Source organism: Calonectris borealis, chromosome 6, assembly GCF_964195595.1.
Source record: "Calonectris borealis chromosome 6, bCalBor7.hap1.2, whole genome shotgun sequence".
Classification (NCBI taxonomy): Eukaryota; Metazoa; Chordata; class Aves; order Procellariiformes; family Procellariidae; genus Calonectris; species Calonectris borealis.
The window spans coordinates 12,708,508-12,721,812 of record NC_134317.1 but is presented as its reverse complement, the minus strand read 5'-3'; the positions used below and the strand labels follow the sequence as shown (position 1 = coordinate 12,721,812).

Sequence of the window (13,305 nt, the reverse complement as noted above, 5' to 3'; positions counted from 1 at the left end):
ATCTGCGTATAAAGAAACGGCTTTTCTCTTGCATTTTCCATTGGAAAATTTAATTTCTGTGTTAATGCATTAAGAGATTTCACTAAGCCATTTGCTTGCTACTCTCAATATTCACAAAATATCATCTCCAAATGAAGTTCCTGTAAACAGTTATTAGTTTACCACTGAACTAATACCAATAAAATCAATAGAGTCTGACCAGATCTTTTCTATAGCATAGAAAGCCACCTTAGAGAGCACTTAAAATATGTATTATGGTAATGTGTCTTACACCATAAAAATAAGAGGAAAGTTACTGTGTCAGATCTTTCTACATCTATGCAAAACCAGACTAGCTGATTTCTGCTTACTTTCTATGCCACAACAGTAGCAGCAATTTTGGCTTGAAGATTAAAAACAAAAAAGTGAAACAAAGTGCCTGGCATCTGAAAGGATGAATTCAGTTCAGTTCAGGACAGCGGGTGTCACAACTTCAAAATACTTCTGTATATTCATCTGTTATATATTCCATAAAACTAACCGCTTCTTTAAGCAAGGAGTGCAACTGGAGACACAGCTTGCTGGTGTCCCAGCGTTACAGTGGCCTTTGACAAAGCCACATGAAATGGAATTAAAGTGCTATGGAGGACACATGCCCATCTGAAGGCTAACACAGTGGGCAATAAAATTGTGGCTAATGAGTCACAGGACAAACAGGTCGGGACTTTCCCCATAGGGGATTCGGGGAAGCCAGAGCTAAATTCACTTGCAGAGCAGGAAGAAGTTTGAACAAACTGTCTCATGTGAAATGTCTTATAGAGTATATATGTTAATAGCAACACAGCTCCTGTCCCTAGCACAGACGCATTCAGGTTACTAAACAGATGCCTTGGATTAGAATAATTTGCTCTTCCGGATAGGAATAACCATGACTGTAGTAAAGTGTTTGTAAAATAACATACCCGTGCTCTCCCCCAGGGGCCTGTCCTGTAACTGCACGAATTAACGCAGTACAAATTTCCGGCGTGAACAGGGCCCAGGGCTGTCAGGCAGATCCAGAGCGATGGAGAGGGGAGTGGAAGGAAACAGAGCATGCAAACAAAACACAAACCATAAAGATCTTTGAACAAACTGGAATTTACAAGACGCGCACTAAGGCAAATAGCAGCTGTGGTATTTGATGTTGTGTAGCTGTTTTTAATGCTCCTATAGTTCAGATATCAGAGATGATTCTCTATTCTTAAGCACCAAGCCACTCTCCGGAAGCCTGAAAATGCTTAGCACAGCTACTCTATTTCTTATATACCACAATAAACAAACTTGCAAAGGAGCTGGATTCTAAAAGCCAGTGCAAAGAAAGAAAGAAAGGGGGAAAAAAAAGCAGCAGCCCACACAGCATCAAATGCTGGTAGGCTCAGTGCTAAACAGCAGATGATTCTTACTGAATAAGTGCCCTAGATTTTGCAAACAATACAGGGAACAAAAATAGAAACCCATTTACATATTGCTGTTAATAACTTTCTTTATAGTGTCACAGCTAGAGCACAATAACTGCAGCCACGGCTTAACTTGAAAGCCATTCACTGTGGAAGAGTCAGACAGATACTGTTTTCTCAGTCCTTACGGAACTGAAAAAAAAATTCTGCTGACAACAGCCAGTCACCAGAATCCTTACAAACAGAACCAAAAAAAATGTTAACAGCAGTCAAAGGCGAAAGCAAATCATCCCCAGGATCCCACTGGCCTCTGCCGCTCCTGGTTACTTCAGACATGCTGTGGTTAATCAAAGACCACTGAGGATAGAAAACCCAGCAGATAAATTTTCACTTCAGTTTGAGCCTCATGATAGCATCTTACAGGAATACTTGATGGGTTTTGGGGGTTTTGTTTGTTTGTTTGTTTGTTTAATTAAGAAATACAGACAGGGCTTAGACTAAGTCAGCAGCTCCAACAAAAAAGGATAAGTGTCCAGCGTTTAAGAACTTCCCTACCACGTCCACACTGCCTGCTACATGACTGTAGCCAAATCTTTGGTGGGAGCCCATATTCCTGCTAGCTAAAATACCACTGGCCAGTCACAACAGACTGGCACATCTTTAAGGAACAGAAATGTACACAGAAATTTGCATCCCTGATCCCTTGGTATTCTGCAAATGCCTTCCATATATAAGTAAATGGAGTGAGAATGCAAGCGAGGAAACGGCCTCTTAAGACCCTCCACCTGAGAAGTGAGAAAACGTGGATCTGATTTTTCCTCTCCCCGAATCCAGCCTGAACTGGACAACGGGCTATTTTGGACTGGGAACAGGGGTGCCCTCAGGACCTCATGCTGCAGCTGCTCATTATGTATAAAATACTTAGAACAATTAGAGGCAGAGACAGCAAACGCCCCGCTCTGCCCTCCTGATTATGGTTCGCTCTGTGACACAGGGACAGTGGGATTCAAGCCGCTGCTCTGGGGTTTGATTCTTTTATATTAAAAAAATGAAACAGAGTTAACAAAAGAGAATGAGGATGCCTTCTTTGGTTAGGGCCTCTTCCAGGAGATGTGGCCTCAAACACCCTCTAGCACATGGAAAAACTGAACCTGGATAACCTACACCGGCATGTGGGTCGAGCCGCTACACTCCCGGATGAGCACGGCATGCCTCATCTCTTGTGTCTCTTCAGATCTTCACTACCTTTTTACTTTCTGCCACCTGGAATGTCAACTGAATTAATTAATTTCTCTGGGTTTTCGTTTTAGTGAGGAACAGAAAGATGTCCGTTTGTGTGGCAGCCCAGCCAAAATGTAGCACTAATTCCCCCTGCAGATACAGCCAGCGGTCACAAGTCCCCAGCACAAAGAGCGCGTGTGTTTGTGCACACTCTCTGCTTGTTCCTTCTGCACAATTCCTCTGCAGCGCAGGCAGGGCAGAGCCTTCATGGTCTAGTCGTTAGGACGTTTCTGTAATGGGAGCCAGGCATTTCTGAGCTCTAATCAGCCTCGCTACCAAGTCAAATTAAAGAAATCACTGTCAATCTCAGCCTCTCTGTTCCCCTGCCCTAACCTCCCCCGTGGGGTTGACTGGTAGCAGTACATACTTACACAAAAGTTTGGGAGTGTAAGGCACTAAAAATGCAAGGAGGTGTTTCTAGGCAGTGCCCATTATGCAGTAAGAAGACTTAGAATTTGTTCAGTTATTAGCAATACAATAAATGCTGTGTCTGATATACATAACGGAAAAATAAAAAGCTGCGGGACATGACAGACCAACAAAATACAGCTTCTATGATCCTCCACTAGAAATGATCCTTGAATCTGCAGGAAAAATAACCTAAAAAGAGATGAAAGAATATACAAAAACATTTAAATAAGTCAGTGAATGCATATATTTAAGTGAAATACACTGATCTAATAAATGCTAATGAAGTCCATATTGGGCTTCTGTATTACAAAAGTGTGGCCCTGGATAATTCTCAGCAGACATGCCATTTTATAGTGGATGAACAAATATTTTCACCATTCTATGCTGTTCTCAGAATCAGAGGTCCCCCCCCAAATCACTCATTTCATTCTTAAACACAGCTTTAGTTTTGTAAGTTGTTCTCCAATACTATTTTCTCTCTTTTTTTCAGTAGTTTTTAAGCTTTCAGAGGAGATATCGTTTTCAATTTACTCTTCCACCGTTACACAATTCCAAGGAAAAGGAGCTCAGCAGGTAAGTCACATCTGCAATTTCAAGCTTTCTGGGCTTTGCAAGAAATTTGTAATCGCTTCCGATTTCAATTACAAAATTTTATTCAGTTTGCAGCTGAAAATGACAAAGAGTACTGGATCTTAAAAACAGAGTATCGCTTACCATTTATATTCTGTAACACAACTTTGTCTCTACGTTAGACCTGTCATCCTAAACTGTGACCTGCTGGCTGCTATTCTGCAGAAGGGAAGATTCTTAAGGAAGAAAGGCAAGGACGACGTGGGTTTTTTCTCCTTTTTAACTGAAACAAAGTAGAACTATTAAATCAAAAGGCCTCTTTTTCTCTTGCCTGGAAAGAAAAAGAATCTCACAAAGGGGCTTACAGTAGTTTTGAATGCAATCCAGAACAAAAGGTTCCAAATGAAACAGAATAATTATACTTTTATGGATCAGCATTTGGCTTCTGTGGAAGCCTGATCTGTAACTAGAATTGCTCAAGTTCCCCTGAGCAGAAGCCAAAGTTTTGTTTGCTTTGTTCTACAAATTGATTCTTATTAGCTCATTCTTTGGAAACAACCACGGCAGAAAGCTGCACTGCATTGGTGTGCTTGCTCCCGAGGTGGGAAGCTCTCACCAGAACTACTCTGGCACATAACCGTCCACTATCTAAAACTGTATGCATCTGTTTGCCATTCTCTCACCTCCTTTCCTCCAGTCATTACTAACAATTGCTAAATTTGCTCCTTGTTTTCTGAGTTTTTTTTGGTCTTTCCCGTCTTTTTTGCCTACATCCTCACAATACCCCATCAGCTCTGTGACATAGGTCTCTCATCTCCTTCATGGTCCAGGATGTGACAAAGCATCTCTCCAACTTGCTACTACATTCAGCATTGATGTATGGGTCTGCCAGGCCTTGGAGATAACCATAATTAAGTAGTTGTCAGAAGGAGAGTTGTCCTAGTAACGTCCTATTAGCAACATATTCCCCACAATGAGTAGGAAATGGAGCCAATGTATTATCAGACTCTGCAAAGAATCCTCCTTAAAGTTAAAAAAACCCACCTAAAACAACAACAACAACAAAAACCCAAATAAATGAGCTGACATGGTGGATCAACAAACTGTTGCTACTATATGTGTGCTGGAAAAATTCCTCACTGCCTCACATGTTCAGCCTTCCTCTTCATGTGGGAGGGCAAGTTGCATTTCCAGATGCTCCACACAGCTACTGATGGGGACAAACAGGCGTTTACAGATGATCTTACAGCTGAACAAAGCCATGGTCATCCAGCCTACTGCATGCCATTTACTGGGGAGATCTCTGCAACAGCAAGCTAGGAGAGAATATTTTGCTGATAGTCACATAGATCCAAGTTTCACAAGTGGTCACTACATTAGGAGGCGGTCAGCTCTGTAGAACTGGAGTTGAGGGAGCTAATTTCAAACCCTGATGATCCTCCTATATATTTAAGGGGTTCAGTAGTAATAGGGACATGGTACTGGTCACGAACATCCTTAGAACTTCTCGGTGCTTTTGAGAGCCTCAGATAGTTGCCAAACACACATACAGCAGCCACAGACAAAGATCCCTGCTGGCCATGTGTCCTGGTTTTGGTATCCATGGTATCAGGGACGATAATACCTATATTGCTGTATTTTGTTTGCTTTTTAAAGTGTATCACACATACATTTTCCGATTTCTGAAAACTATTTGCAAACTTCCAAGTCCTCAGAACCTATATGGTCTTACAAATCCTTATTCCCACGATTTAAAACTGGGTGCATCTTTCTAGGGCTTTGTAATAGAAACACAAATAGACACAGCAAAAATCTCAATTTTCTAAAAAGAGCATCTCTGTCATTCCACAAGGTCAATGCCCCGCCAGTGGTGTGTGTGTGTGTGCTGAAATTCATTTAATTTCTTTGGTCTTTTTCCTCCTTTGCTGTTTTGTGCAGTTCTCTGTTGCTTCTCATTTCTGTTAGCTCTGTTTCTGAAGCGACCTGTTCTTAGCCTGGTTTCTTATAGAAACACCATCTATGGAATCATGCAGTTTGCACAGTCCGTATCAGCCTCTCCCTAACTTTTTAACCACTTAGTATCAAGCAAAATTAATAAAAAAGAGGAAGTTTAAAAAATATACTACGACTTTCAGCATCTGGAGGACATAGACTCAAGTTAGCAATGCACTAACTTGAGTCACAGGATACCAGACCACTCGAGAGCTCTTCTCCACTAATTGGTTTCAGCTTTTGTCTCTTCTTCATCATTTATCCAGTGTCAAAATTATATATAAACCAGTAAGAACAGATGCACAAATTAGCAACAATTGTTGAGGGATATAAATATAGTATAAGACAAGAGAAGTTAATCTATCCCCATCCAAAACTGTGCCTCTGTTTTACAGCTTCTGTAAGAGGGCTTTAAATAGTTTTGCAAAGTTCAGTGCATTACCGAATAAAAAGTTTAACTAATTTTTGCTTTTCAGCCATTATAGACTAAGGAGGAAGCAAAAAGGTAGGATGATTTCAACAAGAACCTCTTCAATGTTATATAAACTCAACGTTCTTAAAACCACTTTGCATGTTAAGTACACGACAAAGTAGTTTGTTAACTGAAATTTAACCAAGTCTTTACAAGAGGAAAGCAAGTCTGTACAAGCAAGTCTCTACAAAAGTAAAGTTTTGGTCAGAGAAGACTCAATTTTTCTTGTCAAGGTTACTCTAGAATAGAGAAGACTGGGGGTGGATTAGTTTAATAAACATAATTTGATGCATATTTTACTATAAATTTGATACATTTGTTTTACTATCAGGCCAATCAGCAATCAGACTTACATTTTTTAAAAATTTCATTTATATTTAGTACTATCAAAAAAAAAAAGAGAATCCAAATAACCTTGATGAGTTAAAATACTGCTCTGTAAACTTCTGCAGGCACCTTCATTATTCTCTCCAAATTACTATTCACAGTATTTAATCATTAAAACATCTAACACTCTTCAATCCATCACCCTGTGAACTTCACAGACCCTTGTGTAAACTCAGAATAGCAGGGTGTGAATTATACATCACAGGCCCTTCCTAATTGCTGATGGCTTGCTGGTGGCTGCAGATCTGCAGTCACCTGGCACGCTGCACTTTTGGGATGTTATCTTTATTAGAACACACGTGTTTAAGTAATGCACCCAGTGGGGTGCCTTGCAGCCAGTTATTTATCTGTTTTGTTCTTCAGAGGGTACAAGGCTCTCTCATGCCCTTGAAGACACCAGGGGTTCCCAGGGGACCAAGACCACAATATATTCCCAGTTCAAAAAGAAAGATCTGCAGACAGTCAGTTGAATACTTAAACAAGTTAGCATGCATTTGTTCTTCTTAAAGGGTGCTGTGCACATGCACAAAGAGGTAGATTTGATAAAATATATAAACCTGCTCTATTCTTTGGCTTAAAAGTTTTCAAGACTGAACCATCGATACACACATATTGAAAAGAGGGGGTGATCCTGGGTTGAAATACCCCCTTTAATATCAATGGCCAGACTCATTGCACAGCTTTGATGTCAAGTTCAGGTGTAACAATGGCTGCAAAATAAGCACATTCCTTTACACATGGATTTTAGCTTGAATGCCTTTCTCCAAAAGACACTGATTTTTCCTCTCAAAAACAAGAAATTGGCTAGGAAGAGTCAAGACATTATGGTAGTAAGAGCAGAGTAATTCACCTTCACCCATGGGTGAAACCTACTTCCACACTTCCTAAAAATTATTGCTAATTTAAAAGAAAAATCATTAAATTTTCTGAAAAATTAAAAAGCCAAGATTCACTCCAGGAAGACAGAGGTGAATTTCTCAGGAGCCGGCTCTTGACAGGGAAACAGAAGAGTTCCCATGTAGGTAAAATTCACTGCTGTCATTTGGGGAAAGGTGTGGGAAGGCTGATCGTTTCCCTCCTACTCACTTTTCTCAGCCTACAGCCTCAATCAGAAGTTACAGCGATTCAATGCAGGGGGGCCCCGAACCCACGTGAAACCCACACAGTTTCCCCCCACCTACCTGCAAAAACAACCTTCTACTGCTTGTGGGCATATGCCTCAAATGAAGAAAAGGAGATAGAGGTCTTGCTAAGACAAGAAACAACCAACCGACCCATGACACATTTTGGCAGGAGATCGAAGCTCAAGGACTGGCGGGGAGAGCAGTACCAGGAAGCAAGACATGGATAAAACCTGCTCTTGGGCTTCCTTCTGCTTAATGCTGTTCTTCCTCATCTTCAAACATAAATCATCAATTTTCACTCTGCCTCCCCCCAACAAGGGGAGAAGACAAGGAGAGAGATGGATTATACAGTAAATATTAAAAAATAAAGTAAAAAGTAAACATTAAAAAGACTTACATTGCCTTTCCTGGCAATGAGGCCTTCCATAGAAATTAAAGCTACATAAACTTTAGCTGAGACGAGAGATTTGGGGAATCTTTGAAAATATCCATGGAACAACTGTCAGAAATGTATACACGCCATACTGTAGTTTTATTTATTAAAGATGGTAAAATTAAACTGGTTTCTGCTTAGCTTCAATAACCTCTCACGAAAAAGCATGAAAACAGAATTGGGATGAGCTCCTGATCAAAACCAGCCCATTGGCGTAACCACCTCCAAAGGCAACCCACTGTCTGACCTGGGCTTGGTAGGGTATGCCTCATTATAAACCCATTTAGCATCTCAAAAGGCACTGGTAGCAAGCCAGAAAAAACAGCCTCATGCCTACACTCACCAACAAGAATATACCACTAAGCAGCATGTTGCTTTGGCAAGCCACGACACTAATATGTCCAGACACAGCTATATCCTGGGAACCCTCCTACTAGCTGTGATCAGAGCTCAGCTTTGTACTACTGTTTATATTGAGAACTCCTTTAACACCAAGAAACATTAAGACTAGATGCCCTGTGTGTGAGGACAGTGGAAGGAGAAAGGAAAAAGATGTTTGCTTAGTTGAAATTTTCACAAATTTCATAGCATACAATTACATAGCACCTTATAATCTAAGAATATAACACACTTCATAAGCAACGAATTAAGCATCGCAGCACCTATAAGGCGAAGAGGTTAAGTTGACATGACTGGTCTGAATATCCTGACACTCAGCCAAAATACAACTATTTGGTCATTTTGAAGGGGAGAATTTTTGGTGTTATAATGTAATTAAATCAGAAAACTAGTTAAAAATGTTTTTCGTTTACAAAGCTGAAAGCAAATGGACTGTTTCGTTTCTGCAAATGGTTTAGTTCAAGTTGTCAAGATGTTTAAAAAAGTTTGAGATCAGGTTAATATTGTTGAGTATATGATTCATAAGAATTATGTGAAGAGGAGAAGAGAGGAAACTGTCACTTTCACCGGGCTTGGATGCCAGCCCTAAAATAAGCTTCCTGAAACAGTTCATCAAAGGAATTTCAATGACAAAGCCAACCTTTATCCCTACACACAGGACTTCAAACCTCTTTTTATAGCACAGAGATTACTATATTTGGCCAAACCTAGATAACATTAAAGCCATTATGACTGCAGTGAGATACTTTAAATAGCAATAGTAATGTAAAACATTTAAAATTCTGCCTGGGAAGCATGATAGATAAACAATATTATCTATGCGTATTTTAGGGTTTATCTATCAGACATAATCTCATTCATGATAACATGAACCAATTTAGTTACATAATTCACCTTGTTGTTTACCCAAAATTACTTGCATAGTCTTGGGAACTCCTTTCCTGATTGCATTTGACAATAGACTTTATATTTAACACACACATATGTGGGAAAGGTCAAATCACTCTCTAAGGTTCTGGATTTGTCAAAGTTAATTCTCATTCAATAAATCAGGATGGGAAACAGTTTTATTCTCTGTTAAAAGGTTCTGTTCATTTGCATCAAAAAAGAGTGTATTAACCCCAAACCTCTTCATCTTAGTTCATCATCACCCTAAATTCTTCAGAAGAACATAAACCTGAAACAAATTTTGCTGCCAAAAATGACAGGAAATTTTATTTTCATTGTGGATAAATTAGTCTCTGAACTTTACTTTCCATAACAATAAGCGGGAGATTATGAACTCATTCACAGGAAGTCCTGATAAGGCTCTAAAAAGATTTACTTTTACCCATTCAGGTAAGAAAGACCACTGTATTTTGCATAAAAACATCATCTTTCCCTGAACAGAGGGATAACCCACCCTCTAAGAGAAGTGTAACACAGTAAGCAATATCAGGGCAGCACTGCGCCTTATTAAAGGATCATGGCTGTGTTTTACAGACCTAGTACTGGCACCTGAGGAAGATGTCTCTTCTACATAGGTTTTAAATTGTCTTCTTTATTGTTTTTAAAAAAAGAAGCATGTAACCTTTTTAAAAAGAAAAAAAGAAGCATGTAACCTAAGTAGTATCTAAATCTAAGAAGTATCTAAAACCAAGCATATCACCAGCAGAACTGGTCATTTAAAGACTCCTTATTTTATAACAGAAAAAAAACCCCACACAGTAACGTCACATAATTTTAGAATATAATTTTCTGCTGGTAGAGTGGTTTGGGTTTGTTTTTTAATTAAAATTAGAGGTGGTCCCAAAAGCCCAGACCCAATCATCCCTGAAAATTAAAATATTTAATCTTGTCTGGAACAGAATTTAGTAAACCACTTCTCCCACACAAAATGTCAAACCAGGCTAAGTGCACGAGGCTGTGCTCCCATGCCTCCCGAGTTCAAAGGGCCAAAGTTAAATCCGGCTGGATGGAAACCTCTAGTGTCAGTAAGACTCATTATTTCCACATTGACTGTGAAATCGGTGAGCAACCTCACCCTGAAGAACCAGTAAAAATGAAGATCTCAGGCTCCAGACATTACGATGGCAATCAAACTTTGAAATCAATAGCTAATGAAAATTCCCATCCATTATACTTTCATTTATAATCTACCTTTTTAACTAATCTGGGAGAGCGCGAAAAGAGAATCGCTGGATACAGCTGATGGAGGAGGGAAACCCGCACCTCTGCGCAGACACACAGACCTTCCCACTTCTACGAACTGTGGAGGAAATGCTCCTGCTCATAAATCATCAACAGGAAGCCAGATTCAATGGCTGGGCACAGCACCCTTGCACTGACTTCACATACTTCTCAACTGCCTTGACACAATAACCTTTAGCTCATAAAAACTTAGATCTTATGACATTTTTGAATAGTGACAAAAACAAAACAAAATTGCTTGGAGCGTTCTCGTCTCAAAAGCCTCCCCTTGAGCATTTCCCCGTGAAAAGTAAAGAGCACACTTGCTTTTATTAAGCCAGTTCATTAATCCACATCATTGAGACGCTACCCCCCTCCCAGTGTGTTTCTGTGTGCACGTAAATGCTTCAAAATCATCCGCAGCCATTCCCACTAGAGGTGGTTTCAGCGTACCCAGGCAAGAGCAAAGGCTCCATGCTGAACTCCTAGTATGAAATGAGTCATTTGTTCCAAACCATGTTTCCTTTTTTCAATATTCGTACTTAGTTATTCATTTCCCTAAAGTACATGAAGATGAAATGTTCCTAAGTTGCCTTCTATTTGCTCTCAGTACATATACTATTTTATTCATATTTCTTATCTCTCTTTTCCAGCCTTTTCCATGATCTCAGTGGGCTTTAATTTAGGACCTCATAGGCACAGGCAACAAAGTCCATACTTTGAGGAAGATATCATTTAAGTTGTTTCCCCTTGCAAGATCTTTTGAGACCTCAGCCTTCCTTTGCACTGGAGACAGTCAGCACCTGCAAGGGCTTGATTCCTAAACACTCATTACCATGAGGAACAAAGTTAAAATTACTTTTAGGCTGCAGAAGATAATCTATTATGGACATTTTCATATTATTCAATAAATAGCAAGATGGGAAAATTAAATGTTTGCAAGCTGTTAGCTACCCATCAGGACAGCCCAAGGAATTGATTAGTGCATATACTCATTTATGTATACATGTTTCACCTTTCATGTTACTTCACAGCCATAACTGAAAATCATAGCAAACTGTTTTCTCTTTCTATACTCTGGATCATGTGTCATTTTTTGTTGTATTTTTTGAGATTTCCATGTCTCCATACCAGCCACTATCTTTGGGCTATTTTTTCCCCATCATAATCTTTCCATCAGCTTCCTCTCTCCCTTTAAAATTGTTCATTTGTAAATTTAGTTTGTTATTATTTCATTTTTGTCTATTTAGTGATACAGTTAAAATTTCAAATAAGTATAATCTTAAAGAGATAATCACCTTTACTAAGATTTGACTGTACTGAACAACTTTGAAACCTCCAAATAATGACATATGGAAATTGATGTGAAAGACTGTAATACTATACTGACTAGTCTCATGTTATATCTAACGAATTGCATTAAGTTTTAACGTCAAGCTGACCTTTGAGTACAGGGAAAAAGTAATTTCTCTATTAAGAAAATTCACAAAAGCATCTATCACAAGAAATTTACACACCTTCTTGAACAAGCTCGGTGACATTAAGCAAAAAATGAATGTAAAGACACAAAACCTAATCTAATCTATTGTAGCACATACTCTGCTGAGGGCACTCTGGACAGCCTCTTCCCCTCACCTTCATCACCATATGTATATTCTTTATTTTTCATCACTGAATCGTTATAGTCTTTGATATCTGATAATGCTTTTGTCTTCAGTATTGCTAATGGATCTTTATCTGTTTACTAAGTCACAACAAAAAATATAAAGGGCTGCATCGCATCATGGCTTACAAGAAGGCTGCTTGTAACTGTCAGAAAATAACTAAACCCAAATATACCACCTTCTCAAAACCACCAAGACTCACTCCAGGAAAGGAAGGAAAAAAAAAAAGAATCTAAGGAAAGAGATCAGTTAAAGTTGCCTCTCAAAGGAAGATGATGCAGGAATGTGGCAATCCTCCTCCCGTCCTATAAACAAACTTTCAAAAGTCAACTGGTGACACTTTAGACTAGTCTTTACACTTATTTTGGATTATGTGTCGCTGTCATCTTCATCCCTGGGTGTTAAGTGCCAAGCACTGGGAGGTCCCTCCACCCCAGCATCTAGGAGACGGGCTGCTGTTCTTACCTGACATTGTCATGCTTCTGGATGTAGATCTTATGAAACATCATATCTTCCTGTTTGGCATTAATGTCAGCTTTCATCTCCATGGCAACATGTCGAGGAAGTACAGAGAGCAGGAGACGCTCCTGTGGAGTCAGACAGATGAACCAATTAAAACACCTGCTGCCCAGTTAACAAACACACTTTGCTCCTTACTGGGGAGAAATGAGTCATCAGTTTGGTGAGAAATGAGTACAACCAAGCGAAACAGTCTCCATAAACCCAGCAGATGATCCCCTAACAAGTCATATGCAATTCTGTCCCAACCCCACAATAAGAATTCAATGATTTTAGAAAAAAAATGATGATTTTTCATCCCAGCTGCACTGGGCTTGTGATTCATGGTTGCCAATTCTTGCAAATGAAGGAGCCATGCAACTGAAAATGTGCCCATGCACCATTCTTGGAAGGACTCTGATAAATGATACTGTCTGACCTCCCACGCAGCTTTTCCACACCACCATGAAGTCCTCCTTCACATAACACC

The 13,305-nt window shown here is 39.5% G+C and overlaps 1 protein-coding gene across 1 annotated transcript in view; it reads right to left on the bottom strand.

The window, feature by feature from the left end:
- Nucleotides 1-13,305, bottom strand: part of ADCY5 (adenylate cyclase 5) — a gene marked incomplete at its 5' end in the record, with an annotated part of 230,089 nt that overhangs the window by 72,916 nt on the left and 143,868 nt on the right. The window contains one exon of the mRNA XM_075153889.1: nt 12,783-12,904. Coding sequence (XP_075009990.1) covers nt 12,783-12,904 — 122 coding nt within the window. The remainder of the gene's footprint in view (nt 1-12,782; nt 12,905-13,305) is intronic.